Source organism: Lissotriton helveticus, chromosome 4_1, assembly GCF_964261635.1.
Source record: "Lissotriton helveticus chromosome 4_1, aLisHel1.1, whole genome shotgun sequence".
Lineage (NCBI taxonomy): Eukaryota > Metazoa > Chordata > Amphibia > Caudata > Salamandridae > Lissotriton > Lissotriton helveticus.
This window is the reverse complement of record NC_136063.1, coordinates 1,616,753,905-1,616,770,511: the sequence shown is the minus strand read 5'-3', so window position 1 is coordinate 1,616,770,511 and position 16,607 is coordinate 1,616,753,905. Positions and strand designations below refer to the sequence as shown.

Here is a 16,607-nt window from a genome sequence, read left to right as displayed (position 1 = left end):
ATTGCAGAGCCTGTGCATGCAGTTGTTAAACTGCCATTTCGACCTGGCAAAATAAACCTTTTGTTAGGCCCAAACCTTCCTTCTTAATACATATAAGTCACCCCTAGGTAAGGCTGTGGACAGCCCAGAGGGCAGTGTGCAATGCACTTAAAATTTGGGCAGGTACTTTTAAGTTTTACATGTCCTGGTAGTGAAAAACTCGTAAATTTGTTTTGCACTTCTGCAATGCCTACTTCTCCTACAGGATAACATTGGAGTTACCTTATTACCTTTTATAAGTGTAATATGCAAATGGGAATTGGTGACCAGTTCATGTTTGGTGTCTATGGAATCCTAATTTAAAATCCTAACTCATGGTGAAGTTTGATTTTAAATTACAATTCTGAAAATGCCACTTTAAGGATGTTAAAATACTGCAGGGTTGGGTCCTTAAAAACAACCACCCTAGGCCTCTATAGAAAATCAAAACAACTAGAAAAAGGTGGTTGGTTTTACTTCAAAGTATTTAACTCAAATCACAGTTGGTCAACACACTTCATATCACTGCATTACAAATAGTTAATGCATTTAACAAGTTTTCGAAAGGGCAAACCACACATATTTGACACAGACCACACACATCAAATAAATCAGTGATGAAAGTGACACCTTAGTAACATTAATAGAAACAAAAATGCTCCTAATACATTTCTACAAAAACAGAACATTTTCAGTGCATTTTTACATTTGGAGACATACATAAGTTATTTCAACCAGTCCTTAAATCGAAGCAGAGGGTCATATTCTTGTAAATGAAAACACCTGACCCTATCCGTATTGGCAATCGGGTTCCAAAATATCTATTATGGATAGATGGCGATCCTACAATTTGATTCCACAATCCATATAGATTTATTGTGAGTAGAATCTCTGATACATCTAGCCAATGCTTTTTGAACCACAGGCTGCTCAGGGTTCTCTAAGGGCTTTTGGGCTGGTAACAGTGCGTTTATTTCTAAATAAGAATTTACATAACACTACTTTATGATTTGTCTTCAATAACACCTCGCAACAGAATAATATACATGTTGCTTAAAGGGTGCATATTACCTTGAATCTTCAAAAGGGAACTGATTCCAAGACCAATATTGTTGTACTTCAGGATGGTTTCTCTGTCTAAATCGGAAAAATACAATTTATATCACTACATGGCCTAAATGTTTTCAAACAATAGCTGAAAGATATAAGGCAAAGATTTATGTAGTCCTAAATTTCGAATAGCAAATTCTATAATAATGTTCGCGTGGCAGATCTGAAGAAACCTATGCTTTATCGTGAACATTGTTTGCTCTTTTAAGTGTAGTATGGATGATTCTCCTAAGGTAGTCCCTGTCAAGAAGCTTTATATTTTAGAAACAAAGCCTATTTAAAGTAGTCTCTCTTGTTCTTACAGATTCTGCGTATACACAGAAACAGGCCAGGACTTGAAATTATTAGTTTGAGGACAGTACTTAGACACGCATTCCAATCTGGACAATGGAGTCTTATGTTTTTTGATGAGCAATGGAGCAATTCTGAACCATGCCCGCTTCATAGCATGTTTTAGGAGCCTCTCTCTTTTAATTTCATTTGTGAGATCTCAGCGTGGGTAAAATAGTTGCCTTTTCTGGTACAATTTCTTTGGCTCCTAAGAAACTGTCCGAAAGGAAGATTCTCGCATAGGTTCCTAGGATGGAAGCTTCTATAATGCAGGGCTTTGTTCTTATCGGTTGGTTTTCGTTGTAGCGTTGTCAGTTAGCTTTCCTCAAAATGTTTGACATCTACATCTAAAAATGTCTGTCAAACATTGTTGATATTCGTACTGAATTGTATATCTGGACTCCTGTTGTTTAGCCAGGTGACACATTCCATCAATTGTTCAGCTTTACCATCCCATAGACATCAGATGTCGTCCATATATCGCAACCATTGTGCGGTTAAGCCAGAAAAAGGATTGTTGGTATACATTTATTTGTTCTCAAAAAGTGCCATAAAAATGACCGCCATCTCCATTGCAAAGGGACATCCCATGGCAGTCCCTTTTGTTTGCAAGAAGAATTGATCTCCAAATTTGAAATAGTTCCTTCTGTGCGCAAATGTGGCATGTTCAAAATGAATTCTGTCGGGACCTGATGAGGGCTTGGTCTTTTTCCCCCAAAATATTCAATTGCCTCCGAAATGTCATCTTGGGCAATCTGCGTAAACGAAGACACAACATCAAGTGTCACTATCAATTGATTTTGCGCATTAAATGGACGTCCTTCATCTTTGTTGATAAAACCTATACTGTCCCTAAGATATAAAGGGACTTCTTGAAGGAATGGTTTGAGAAAGATATCAACATATTATGCGATTGGTTCTAAGATGGAATTGCACCCTGAAACAATCGGTCGACCTGGTGGAGTTTGGGAATCCTTGTGCAACTTAGGTAGAAAATATATCACAGGAACTCGCGGGGTCCTTTTTAGCAAATACTCATCAAATTCTCACGGACCAAGAATGTCTTCTTCTAACCCTTCTTGGAGGACTTTAGCAAGCTCTTCCTGCATTTGTTTTTTTTGGATCTTAGGTGAGACTCAACTTGCTGGTTTGCCCCGCTGAAAGGATCCTGACTTCCCTTAAAGTTTCTAAGGGCCTGATTTAGATATTGGCGGGACTACCTCCGTTCCAAGTACTCTGTCGAGCTGACGGTGGTCCGCCCGCCAAATTTAGTTGTTGCGGCTATAGACAGAAGACCGCACTGCTCTTCTCTCCTGGCTAACAGTCCTTTGCCACCGTCAGGCCAGCAGGATTGCACAAAGCCATTTTAGATGTTCCCGTTGTGCTGGTGGTGTCCTGAAAGCGGTGTCCTCATGGAATGAGGTTCATTGGGGCGTGGAGACAGGAAAGTACAACTTATTGATGTGTCAATACACATGTCTCATGTTTGCATGTAAACCAAATGTGGGCAATATGATATGCACCTTTTGTGTTACTTTTCGCATGCCACTCACACAACATACACACACTATTAAATGCACACTCACAGACACCACTAGCGCAACACTTCCAAGCACCATAGCAACAAATATTTTTTTTTAAACCTCACTACATGTGTGTTCAGTTTACCTTGATTAGTAGGAAACTGAACACTACAGATACCCAGGGGATCTTTGATCCTTATCAAAATGGGTTTTGTGCTGGCCATAGAACAGAGACTGCCCTTGTTGTGGCTGCAGACAGCATCCGTGCCCACGTTGATCAGGGTGGGCTGGCTATCTTGGTAATGCTGGGCCAGTCGGCAGCAATCGATACTGTCTCGCAGACATGAATGGTTAGCGTCTGCAGCAAGCAAGGGTTAGTGGGTCCTCCCTGAGCTTCTTCACTCTTTTTTTTTTATCGAACAGTGCGCAATTGTCAGCTGTGGTGGTTTCAAGGCAAAGACTTTTAGCCCCTCCTGCAGGGTGCCTCAGGTGTCATCCTTGAGCCCAACCCTCTTTAATCTTTATGTGGTCCCCCTGTCTGATCTGGAGCGTTCATTTGGGTTTCATGTACTGTCATATGCAGATGATATCCAAATTATTGTATCCATTTCCAAAAACCTGCCTTTGGTGGTGGGGAGGTTCAACCAATTCTTCTTGTTTCAACTGATACTCTGACCCTGCCCCTTTTGTTAGAAGGGCACCTCTCCCATATGTGTGGACATGCATAAGGCTACAGCAATTGTCAATACACAATACATAGGACAATTGTAAAAGGAGCTTACCGTAGATCTCGGCAACAACAGAGTCATTTGGCATCATGGTAGAGTCGGTGAAGCAAAGGAGGGACCTGGATGGGGTTCAAGACAGAAACAGAAGTAGTAGGGATTCCCACCACGGTTGCCACGACAGAAAGGCACATCATAATCAGCTCGACAGGAATCTGGGCCAGAGTCCCACCCACAGCCGATTTGCCTATCCTGCCATCAACGGGGTTGAGAATTCCTGGAAAAGTCAGCGAGACCACGGCGTTCTTTCGTCTATGGAACCGCCAACATCTAAATCAGGAAATCAGACTGTCAGTCTGAACATAGAGGACTTCACTGGGACCAATGTTAAGCAGAAACAGGGCAATGCCTTCCTGGGTCCTGAGTTAGGACTTCACATGTTTAGGCTTTTTCCATCGCCGTTGTCTGGAGCCTCGAACTTCCTGCTGGAGCTGAGTCTCCCACTGAGGCCCTGTGTTTCAGACTGCTGCCATCAATGAGCCCCTATTTGAATCCAGGTGGCACACGACCCAATGACGAGAACGTTTCTCTAGAAAAATGACAAAGTCAGAAAGTAAACTTTTTACCAGGTTGAACCTGGTCCCTACACTTCATTGAAGCTGGCCTTACATTTTGACTTTGACCTGCTCTAGCACGACCAGATGCCTGCAGTTAGCGCTTTGTGCTCTTTGGCACTAGAAACATCAACCATTTTGAACAATGATATCTACTGTTACATTCACCAGATTTTTGTCCTTTTGTTTCTATTTATTCATTAAAATGTTCTATATTTTTATAAATTGAAGTGAGAATTTTATTGTGTTGTGCTTTCTACTGTTTAACTGTTTTGGCACTTAATGCTTTACATATTTTTCCTACGTTAACCCTGCCTGCTCTTACCTACAGCTACCAAGGGTGGCGCTCATGTTTATATTCTTGAGACCTAACTGGACCTAGTAAGGAGTAGTACAATTTTTACTTGAAGAGGACTACCATCCACTTCAACTAATAATCCACTTTCTCTCAATCCTCTTTTTAAAAAGAAATGGCTTGTTAAAAATTTGCTTGGGCGTTTAACCTTCTCTTTAATATGAACACTTCTGAACCATCTACCTCAGTAGGTTGGTACCTAGAGTCTATTATGCAAATATATTTTATTAGTCTTCTCCTCGCTGGTCTTTTGTAAATGTTTAGTTATTGACCTTAATCTGTTGATTAATGACCCCCTATTTTTTGTTTTTGTATGTTTTATGGATAAAGCCTATTATCTTAATAAACTTCATTTTAAATTGAATTGATCTGGTCTTTCTGCTCTCGTGGGTGATATTGCCCTTGAGTGTGTTTATTTCCTTCACTGACCTTCTCTTAAGGAGGTGTCTCTGGCCAGTTTGTCTTTCATCTATAGAGAGCTCTAAATCCCTGTTTTCATGCAGCTCCGAAATAAAACATATATAGAGTGAGTGCTTTATTCTTTGAAGCACCCTTAACTTTACTCAGTTTACTTTTTTCTCCTTCAGTTTCATGAAGGAGTTGCTTGCCAGTTTTCATAGTAAAGTCTAGTCAGAGAAACCACGTTGAATAATACTATCCTCTTTAATTCTACTTGTTTTCGCATTGTTAAACTATTTTCTCTTCTAATAATAACAATATGCCTCCCTAAAAAAGCATTCCTTGGTCTTTAGGATCTGCCTTTAGAGAGCTTGTGTACCGAAGCAGTTACAAGCACACTGGTTATCTTAAGATTTATGTGCTTAGAATTGTTATTTTTTATCTCAAATGGTTTATTTCGGCGATTGCATTTCTTCAAGGGCAGTTTGTCTTACATGCCTGTTTGATAAGCTTGACGTTTTTTTTGTCACTAGAATGACATTAGTGTGACAAGGTCAAGTTCTCGTTAAAGTAATTGTGTTCCTTATCTTAAACAAGACTAGCCTAGCTTTGTATCATATTGTCTTTCTTCAAAAGGTAAAAAGGTCACATTAAATGTTATGGGAACAGTGGACCACGTGACTGGGTCGCATTTATTTATTTTCATGTAATTTCTTTTGATATCTGAAAACGAGTGTACACACATTTAAAAATATGTAGCCACATTTTATCTAAGCAGTTTTGGGGAAAACAATCAGACATAATCCTTAAAATAGGTTTATTCCTTAAAAAGATGGCAGACTTGAAAAGTAAGTTGCCAGCACTTAGGCATGGACTCAAAGTAATTACCGCGCAAATCAATAGTATGCGCAATTTGACTTGTCATTTTTGTTAGGTCTAATGTTAGCCAATAAGTTTTCATTTTATTAAAATTATATGTATAATATATGTATAGAGACTTTCAGGCAGCCCTCTTTATCAATTGGTCTGCTATTGTGTCAGTCACATTTTCTATTGCCTAGTACAGCATTTAGCATGCAGCACATGGGTCAGCCCATTTCCTCCATTGGCTAACTTTACTGTGCGAGGCCAAGTTCTGCCCTTTCACAAGAAGCAGATTACAGTAGTTCACATCCAAGAGGGACTACTGCGACAATGAATGCTTTTTGGCGCCCAAAAATATTTTTGCTTTTAGCCTGTTTTTTTTTTAGAATTCCTAAGGTAGAGCAGTTACTTTAACAATACAGTTCTGCAAAAAACATAAAAAACAGGCTTCACAAAAGCCAAAATTCTGGCAGCAGATGACAGACCTATTGGCTATACTAGTTCATGATATTTTGTTTTGTGAGCTTAATATTTTCTCTCTATTTAGCCTGCTAACAAATTGGTGATGCTCTATCTCAAATCAATAACAGAAACAAGGGTTACAGATGTTCCTAAAATGAAGGTTACCAAATATCAAGAATGATACCAATAACATAAGAAACACACATGCAACATAACCTGGTCAGTATATAAAGCTTGTATTCAATTAATCCAATGTAACAGTTTCCATAAGAAAGTGCTCTGTGTTCTGTGCCTAAGTAACCACACTGTGACAGAGCCTTAAACCTGTGTTTGCCGTACATAATACAAGGCGACAATTGAACAATATACAATCAACAGAGTATATGAGTTTGTACAAAGAATGGGTCTTTACTAGTTAGACACCACTTCATCTTGTGGATATATATTTCTCATAGCCTAAAGTGTTGACAGCTTTTCGGCCCAGGGTGACTGGCGTGTCGTCATCGGGAAAGAAGAGAAACAGAAGCAGAAATCTGCATAAAAAAGCAATGAAATGTGAGTTACTCACACAAAAAAGGCCACGGGGAAGAAACCTAGAAAATAAGAAAAATGGAAGACATACCATAGGAGAATAAATCAATCAACAGTAAACAATTTGCCTGTGAGAACACGGTAAATGGGCGGCCCAAGGGCCAGTGTCGGTGAAATATTGGTTAGGACATACAGAAGCCCGCGTTGAAGGACTTATTATACTGCTGCTGTTCTGCTTTCTGCCTATAATAAAAAAAGAGATACTATACCGCAAAATCACCGGATACCAAAACGGACCAAAAGAGTGATCTGAAAGAAACACGTTAGTGATAGATTCTTTACCTTAGAATTACCCCAGGTGTCAGACTGGATCTGGAAAGTTTTCATCAGCAGTACCCCTGCGCGTAGGTAGGTGTCGTCGTGCGGCTACGCATACGTCGTTGTCGTCATAGTCGCTGAGATGACGTCGCTGGAGCTACTTAGACGCGCCCACGCGTGCTGACGTCAGTTCTTTCTTTTTCCGCACCAGCAAGCGCAGATCTGGAGACAGCGCTTTTTGACTGAGTTATTTTTGGGACTTTTGTCTCTGTTTTTTCGAGTCTTCGACTCCTGGTGTATAGGGATGCCTGGTTTTAAGTCTTGTCCCTCCATGATTTTGGTGACAGACCCGCACTGTGAGTGTCCCTACTGCCTGGGGCGCGACCACGACTCCGAGCTGTGCTCCAAATGCCGGGCCATGGATCCGAAGACCTTGCGGGAGCGGTCCTGAAAGTTGCTGGAGGCTTGGGAGTCGGCTCCGCGCCTTTCAAGGTCCTGGTCCTGTGGGAGGTTGAGGGACCGGTCGCGGAGCCGCCATCACCATCGTTCGATTAAGTCTCCGCACTCGAAGTTAGGTAAGGCGAAGCACAAGAAGTCGAAGCAGCGTTGTCGCTCTTCGCCTTCCCCTAGCCTGTCGCGTGACACGGCTGAGAGTGCGGGTGGGGCCACCCCCATGGCTCCAGCGGAGCCTAAGCAGTTGCCGATGGCCTACCCGCCCTTTCCGGGTCCATCGGCGACTCCGGCCCAGTTGCAGGAATTCCTGTCTGCCATGGCTCGAGTCTTTGGGCCGTCAGGCCCCGCCGGCATACCTTTGGGCCCCGCATGGCCGATTGGGGGTCCTTGCTCTTCTGCGTCGTCGGTTCAGGCCCGACGACGTCAACGACTCCGGTCTTGACGCCGAGAGACCCCCATGGATCCATGCATGGATCCCAGCCGATGTCGGTTGGCCTTGTAGGACCTTCACCGACATCAAGGGCACCGCCGCCGACATCAGCCAGCTCCCCGGCCGATGCAGTCCCCGGCTTCCACTCCGACGGGGAGACGGTGCTGGACCGGTGTTGATCAACGCCGTTAGGGAATTTCTATCCCTTTCTCCATCCGCCTCCCTCTTTTCCGCCTGTCCGGCAGGTTGGGGAGGACAGGGAGGACTGGGAGGGGTCTGAGGACCCTCTCGCAGCCCAGTGCGAGTTAGACCCAGACTGGGAAGAGGATTTGGAAGATGCAGGTGACTTGGATTTTACTCCAGAACCTGGCACACTCTCTCCTTCTACCGTGGCTACGGAGGAAGGTGGTACATATTCTGTGGTGTTGCGTAGAGCAGCCGAGGCTCTCCACCTCGAGCTCCCTACAGTGGCCGTCAGGATTAATCTCCTGACAAAAGTGCTTTGGCCGGCATCTTCCTCTACGGAGCCGCTGCTGCCCTTTAATGAAGCACTTGCAGACGTTCTTTTGGGCACCTGGTCCAGGGGCTCCTGTTCATAAGAACGTGGCCCGACGCCATGGCCCTGCCCCGGGTGACCCCATTTTCCTCTCCCAACACCCTACTCCTGAGAGCTTGGTTGTCCAAGCCTCTTCGTCCCCAAGCACATTCCCTTCCGCACCTCCGGACAGGGAATCCAAGAAACTGGAACCGTTTGGGAAGAAAATGTTTACTTCCGCCAGTTCAGGGCTGCGGTCTGTGAACACCGCATGCCTCTTAGGGCATTATTCCCATTCTGTGTGGGACATGGTTGCGCAGGTGCTGCCTCATTGTCCGGAGGAGGCCCGGAAGGTGCTCTCCCAAGCTATTGCTGAGGGGAGAGACGCAGCCAAGTTTACAATTCGTTGTCGTCTTGACACTGCCAACTCGCTGGGCAGGGCAATTTCCACAACAGTGGCGCGCGCCACCATGCCTGGCTGAGGACAACTGGCTTTTCTGGGGATGTCCAGAACACTCTGATGGACATGCCCTTTGATGGCTCTCGCCTTTTTAGGGACAAGGCAGATAGTGCGTAGGAGCGTTTTAAAGACTCACAGGCTATGGCCATGTCCTTAGGCCTTTCAGCCACGCGCACTCCTTCCACTTCTGCTTTTCGCTCCTTTCATGGCCAAGGAAGGGGCGCCCAAACTAGTTTGTTTTAGAGCCACATGCTTGCGCAGCAACAGTCTCAGCGCAGCCGCGGACGTGGGACCCACAGAGGTGGGTCACGGGGCCAGCGGGTGGGTCAGTCCACCACCTCCCCTGCCGCCACTGCCTCCAAACCGTCCTAGTAGGGTGTTTCAGACCCACCAAACACCAGTGGGTGGCAGGATTTGCCATCACCTCCCCCAGTGGCTCACCATCACCTCGGACAGGTGGGTATTGCAGATAGTCCAAAGAGGTTACTCCCTCCCCTTCGAGACTACCCCTCCAGCCATGCCACCACAGTGCCACCGCATGTCAGGAGATCACTTGACACTTCTCCAGCAGGCAGTTGCGGCCCTCTTGGCCAATGGGGCCATCGAGCGCGTTCAGATGGCAGAAGTTGGTCGTGGTTGTTACTCCCACTACTTCTTGGTTCCAAAGAAGGACAAGGGCCTGCATCCAATCTTAGACCTTTGGAACGTCAACGCTTCCTCTGGAAGGAGAAGTTCAAGATGCTCCCACTTGCTCAGGTCTTGTCTGCCCTAGACCAGCAAGACTGGATAGTTGCGTTGGATTTGCAGGACGCTTATGTTCATATCCCCATCCTGCCGGGCCACCGGCGTTACCTCCGGTTCACGGTAGGCCACAAGCACTTTCAGTTCACGGTGCTCCCCTTTGGCCTTACCAGCGCTCCTCCGGTGTTCACGAAAGTGATGGCGGTGGCCGCAGCTCATCTGGGCAGATATGGGGTTTCAGTCTTCCCCTATCTCGACGACTGGTTGTTGAAGGGCGGGCTCGTCCCAGGCAGTCGTCTCCCACCTCCAGACTACGGCCGGCCTCCTGCATTTACTGGGGTTCTCCATCAACGTGCCGAAGTCGCACCTGATTCCGTCTCAGAAGCTCCTCTTTATCGGAGCGGTTCTGGACATGGTGCAGTTTCATGTTTATCCTCCCGAGTAGCGAGTCCGGGACATTTGGGCTATGATTCCGATCTTTCGGTCCTCAGGATGACCTTGAGGTTACTGGGCCTCATGGCCTCCCCCATCCTGCTGACCAATCATGCCAGATGGCTCTGCAGTGGGACATGAAGTTCCAGTGGACGCAGCATCAATGGGACCTGTCTGAGCACATCCAGATCTCGGAGGGCACTGCACAGCAGTTGCAGTGGTAGCTCCCTCCCCCTTCGCCAACCGGAGCACACAGTGGTGACGGATGCGTCCCTCCTGGGATGGGGCGGCCCAATGGGAAAGGCGGAGATCAGAGGCCTCTGGTCTCTGTCAGAGTCCAGGCTCCATATCAACCATCTGGAGCTCCGTGCGATCCTACTTGCACTGAAGGCATTCCTTCCCTCTGTCAAGGGGAGAGTAGTGCAGGTGTTCACAGACAACACCACCGCCATGTGGTATTGCAACAAGCAAGGCGGGGTGGGGTCGTGGACCCTTTGTTAGGAGGCTCTGCGTCTCTGGAAATGGTTGGAACGTCAAGGCACTTCCTTGACGGTTCAACACTTGGCAGGATCTTAGAACTCCAGGGCGGACGAACTCAGCCGCAGGTGCAGATGGATCACGAATGGCGTCTTCACTCGGAGGTGGCGCGAGGTCTCTTTCAACAGTGGAGAGAGCCTTGGTTAGATCTATTTACCACCGAAGAGAACGTGCAATGTCATCTCTTCTGCATGTTGGAATTTCCAAGGCGGCATTTGCTCAGCTACGCTTTTCGTCGCGAGTGGAGCTGCGGTCTATTGTACGCCTTTTCGCCTATACCACTTCTACCCAGAGTGCTGATGAAGATCAGGTGCGACCGGGCCCAAGTCATTCTTGTGGCCCCAGACTGGGCTCGAAGAGTTTGGTATCCCGAGCTACTCGTTATGAGCATCGATCCTCCGTTCCGACTGCCTTTTCGGGAGAGGATCTTCTGTCGCAGCGTCAGGGGACGGTCCTCCACCCGAACCTGTCCAGCCTCCACCTACATGCGTGGAGATTGAGCGGCAACAGTTGATTCCATTTGACTTGCCTTCTGAAGTCTGTAATATTCTGGCAGCCAGGCGTCCCTTCACTAAATCAGTATACGCCTGCAGGTGGAACAAATGTGTAGCATGGTGCACAGCAAAGGCTGTGGATCCCCTTTCTGCCCCTCTTTCAGAAGTCCTGTTGTTCCGTCTCTGGCCCAGCAGGGCTCTGCTCTGGGCACTATTAAGGGCTACCTTTCTGCATTTTCGGCCTTTCTCAGGCTCCCTGATCAGCCCTCTCTTTTCATGTCCCCTGTTGTAAATAGATTTCTCAAGGGCATTACACACCTTTTCCCTCCTATTCTGTTAGTCGTGCCGCAGTGAGACTTGAATATGGTTCTTACTTATTTGATGTGTGCTCCTTTTGAGCCACTTCACAACTGTCCTCTTCGTTTATTGACTTTGAAGACAGCTTTCCTGGTTGCCATCACCTCTGCTAGGCCCGTGAGTGAGCTCCAGGCTCTTTCCTGTAAGCCTCCCTTTCTGTCGTGTCATCTGGATAAGGTTGTGCTTCACACTCGTCCTTCCTTCTTGCCAAAGGTTGTCACTCCCTTCCACATCAGGCAAACTATCACCGTGCCCACTTTTTTTCCGCCTCTGCACCCTTCCAGAGAAGAAGAAAGGCTCCACCGTCTGGACCCAAAACCTTTGCTCTCATTCTACCTGAATCGCACAGAACAGTTCCAGGTGGATGACCAGCTCTTTGTTGGCTACGTAGGCACCAAGAAACGCCGGGCTGTACACAAGAGGACTATCTTCCACTGGGTCGTCTATTGTATCAAGGCCTGTTATTCTCTAGCTAAAAAGGAACCTCCGGTGGGGTTGCGCACCCAGTTCTACCAGGGCGATAGCAGCTACTACTGCATTAGCAGTGGTGTCCCCCTCCAAGACATATGTCAAGCAGCCACGTGGGCCTCGCTGCACACTTTTACTAAGCAATATTGCCTTGACTGTCAAGTCCGGAGAGACGGCTTCTTTGGCCGTTCTGTTCTCTGTGACTTTCTGGTGTGCTCTTGGTTCGCAGACCCACCACCGGAGTTGGATTGCTGGGGTATCTATTCTAAGGTAAGGAATCTATCACTAACATGTTTCTTTCAGATGAACAAGTTAGTTACCTTCGGTAACGATATATCTGTAAGGAACATTAGTTAGTGATAGATTTGTTACCCCCCCATCCATCCTCCCCGTTCTGCGAACTGATTTCTAGGGTTAATGTCATCCCTTTCAGGGCCCTAGTTTCAATGCACCAGTGGTCAGTATCTTGCATGGCTCTGCGTTCCTGACGTGGAAAGTCGTGTGCAGAACTGACGTCAGCTCGCGTGGGCGCATCTAAGTAGCTCCAGCATCTCGGCGACTATGAAGCCAATGCCATACGCAGAGCCGCATGACGACGCCTACTGACGCGCAGGGGTACAGCTGACGAAAACTTTCTGGATCCAGTCTGACGCCTGGGTGTAATTCTAAGGTAAGGAATCAATCACTAACTAATGTTTCTTACAGATATAATGTTACCGAAGGTAAGTAACTTGTTCTTTAGGGATACCACTTTATTCTCTCCTTATGGCAGATGTCATTTGGTAATGTTTGTACAATATTGCATTGTCGTAAGAATAAAGTACTACAAAAGTGCAACAATAACAAACACAGGTTGGACATTCTATTTATTGGGGAGGGGTTATTGTGTTGTGCGTCTCTGGCCCCATACCTTCTGCCTTGAGTAAACCTGGGACTGCTGGCCACACCTACCTTGAGGGTCAAATGCTAAAGGAGTGTGCTTGGTGCTCAATTTACAGACCTAATGTAGGCCCACCCCCAGGACATCAGTTTTAAGTGAGTCCACTCCCACGGCCTAACACTGGCTGTGAAAATCAACCAGATTGGAAGATTTTCCACTATTGGTATCTGTGAATTAGGATGTGGAATTTCAATACGCAGTAAAACCTTCGTGAATTTGGTTTATTATGATGAATTGATCAATTTTGATCACCTTTATATATTCTGGCGTGGTGCAGTGATTGGAGTGGAATGCCTGAGAAAAAAATAATCTTAGAAATATAAAATATTTCATAATCGCATCTGAACATTTGTTCAATTTAGGGAAAATGCAATTCTGAAATTTTAAGACTTTCATACACAATGCAAAATCGACAGTTTCTGGATCTTAAAGAAGTGAATTTGGAGGGACATTCGGGTGGCATAAAGTGATAACAAACGTATACCATTCATGCAGAAGTTAGGGTTCCGTGGTGTCTCTAATTGCTCACTTTACTTGTTTGGATCCAATAGAAAATGCCACATCATATGAAGAAAGAACACGTTCCATCAATGTTTGTATCATGAGACAAAGAATGATTGTTTTTTTTTTACTGTGCTGCAAAATTAAGAATAAGAGGCAATGCTCTGATTAAATTAATGAACATAATTTTTGGATATTTCTTTACAGCTTCTTGAAAGAAGGAAAGTTCAGAAGAGACCTTCAACTGCAAACTGCTTAGTACAATAGAAGCAAGAGAGACCTGCTTCAAACACCTATGATGACCTCGGAATTACCCAGAAAAGGCCAAGTGGAGGAAGACGCTGACTTGTGCAAGGATCTCATTAGGACGAAGTGTTAGGAGAGCCGTGGCCAATGTTCCACTAGTGAAGCCTGAATGCTTTTTACAGTAGTGTTAATGGTTAAATCAACAGTAGTGTTAATGTTCAATTATATCACCATTGAATATCAATAATGCATCTGTACAGTTCCCCAATGTGAAACATTTAACAATTTTGTCAAATGTAGACCTCGACAGGGGGAGTTATGAATGATAACTGCTGTTTCAGTTCTGTGATGTCCCAAATTCTGAAAGAAAAGTGTATGATTTACAGAATCACTTTAACGTTGGTACTGTTTTTGGCTTTCTCATAATGGTCTAATTTTATTTCTTCAATAGGCAATATTTTGTATGTGGCCAATAACTGTTTCATTTTAGTTTTTTTTAAATTCTTACTTTGACTTTTCGCTAATCTATGTAATTTCATATGTAAATATGTTTTTTCAAGTTATTTCAAGGGCCGTTGGAATGATGTGATTCTATTGCCATTGCATTTTCTGCATAGTTATGGATTTGCTGCACTTCCCCTAAAGACCGCCATCTGCTGCATAGTTTGCAAATTTCACCTCAAACAAATTTTTTTAAAGCTCAGAAGTTACAAAAAAAACGCCAAATTGTGGTTCTGTGCAAAGGCACACTCATTGCAAAGGTTATCTGCCAGTCTTTCAATTTTGCTGTTCCAGGTGTGAAACTAGTATTAATGAGGTGCAAATTTGACCACACAAAATAGAAAAATAATACTGTTACAGATGATTCCGCATTGTGCCACATAACTTGGCTTTGTTTTCGCATAATTTTGTCAACCCCAATGCATAATTTGGTCACCCATTGCTGCATAATTCCAGTGGCTCTGACTATTGCTCACTGCCTAATTCATTTGGCTTCCATGTAGTCCATATTTATTTTTTACTGCTGCATCTCTCTCCTTGCATAGTACCCTGTGTGTCACGGCCTACTTTTACAGGATTTGAAAACACTGTTTTTATAATTTTTCAAAAGTAGGAGCCATTGCCCAATTTTCTTCTTTCTATTACAAACGTGCTTGGAAAGTACATGACATCAAACAACAGCACAGTCATTGCCTACAGAGTGTCTGGCCTCCCCTTTCTTTACAAATTAATGTAGGACTGAGTTGGAAAATATACTTTGGTACTTATTAGGACATCTAAATGTCAACTTTGAAATATACCTAATCTTTAGAAAAGCAGCCTGCGTTATAAGGGAATAGTAATATTTATAACATGTTAATATTGATCAAATACATCCATATGTTTGAGCACCATTCATTCAATTCATATATGTGCTTTTAGCATCACATAGTAAATGTTTTTTCCTATGCTTAAAGACAAAGCTCGATCTACGTTAGTGAGAGTCGCAATACTGTTTTAACTCAATTGTTAGAGCCTCTTACTTTTCTTAAGAAGGATATAGCCATATTGATGAGGTTTTAAGAGTGATATCTACAGTACGAATCTGATTAGCAAATACAACTATTAAGGGAAATGGGCTAGAAGTGAAATTCACTAGGTTGTGAATAGTGACATTCCATAGGTATGGTAATAATAAAGGGAAATAGGCTTGAAGTGACAGTTCATAAGTAGTGACAAGTGACATTATACAGGTAAGATAAGGATTAAAGTGAACAAAGGGAAATGTGTTTGAAATGATTTATCCTGAAAAACGGTATCATCTATAATAGTGTAACCTATATGTCTGTAAGCCAGAAGAATGTGTTATGAAACATTATTCCCTTCTTGAAAGATTGGAGACGAGGAGAGAAAAAAATATAATGTACATAAATGTTGAAAATGGATGGTCAGATACTGTTTCTGAAAATTATGGAATAAAGTGATACATTTTCAGTTGTGAGTAATACACTTTTTCTAAATGTTAAGGATCTCAAATTGGCGTAAACCATTGTCCTCAAAATGTTAAGTTAAGGAGTTTCAAAATGTTTAATATATTTTCTATTTTGAGATTTCTACAGTATACAGATGTTTGAATGGATGAGTAAATTGTAGGTAATAGCCAGGGGGTCCCCTAAGCGGGCGAGGTGTGGGAATTGAATGGAGGAAGTTAATGTTATAGGTATAGTGTCTAAGATAAATATCCTTCTTCAACTCAGCATTTTCATGCACATGTGCAACTTAGGTCATTATTGGAAGAGATAGGTGAAAGGCAAGATTGGTGGATAAGGTTATGTGTGGGAAGGGGTTGAAGGAAGATAATTTTACAGATCAGGAAAACATGAAAATATGAATTGGTAAAGAGTACAAATATCGTTTTTTTCATAGAAAATCTGACTTCTATAGTCCTATTCTAGCATCCTTATGTAGTGCTGGTTTCTCCATTATTCACTATAAAGCCTATTGAGTGTCACTTTCAGTTTATTTACAAAGTCTGATGCACCGTACTAAGGTGGAAAAACAAGCATGGTAGATCAAAGGGGACACTGTTCCTGGTTTCGGGTGCGTAGTGTCACCCAATCTGAAAGAGGAGGTAAAGACTAGAATAGAAGAAAAGGGGGTGAAGGAAGAGAGAGAGGCAGAGGTTCATCCCCAGTATCAAGGATCCAATCCCGAAAGGGAGGGCCAAGTCTTGCCTCTGAGTGGCCCTCACACACCCCGAAGGATGTCATGCTTCATCATCGGG

General features: G+C 44.2%; 1 protein-coding gene across 2 annotated transcripts in view; it reads left to right on the top strand.

Annotated features, from left to right (window-relative positions):
- The window catches only part of BBS9 (Bardet-Biedl syndrome 9), a 1,968,820-nt gene extending 1,953,005 nt beyond the window's left edge, over positions 1-15,815 (top strand). For both annotated transcript variants that reach the window (XM_078688232.1, XM_078688235.1), the window contains one exon: positions 13,805-15,815. In XM_078688232.1, coding sequence (XP_078544358.1) covers positions 13,805-13,812 — 8 coding nt within the window. In that variant the 3' untranslated portion in view covers positions 13,813-15,815. The remainder of the gene's footprint in view (positions 1-13,804) is intronic.
- The last annotated feature ends 792 nt before the right edge of the window (positions 15,816-16,607 follow it).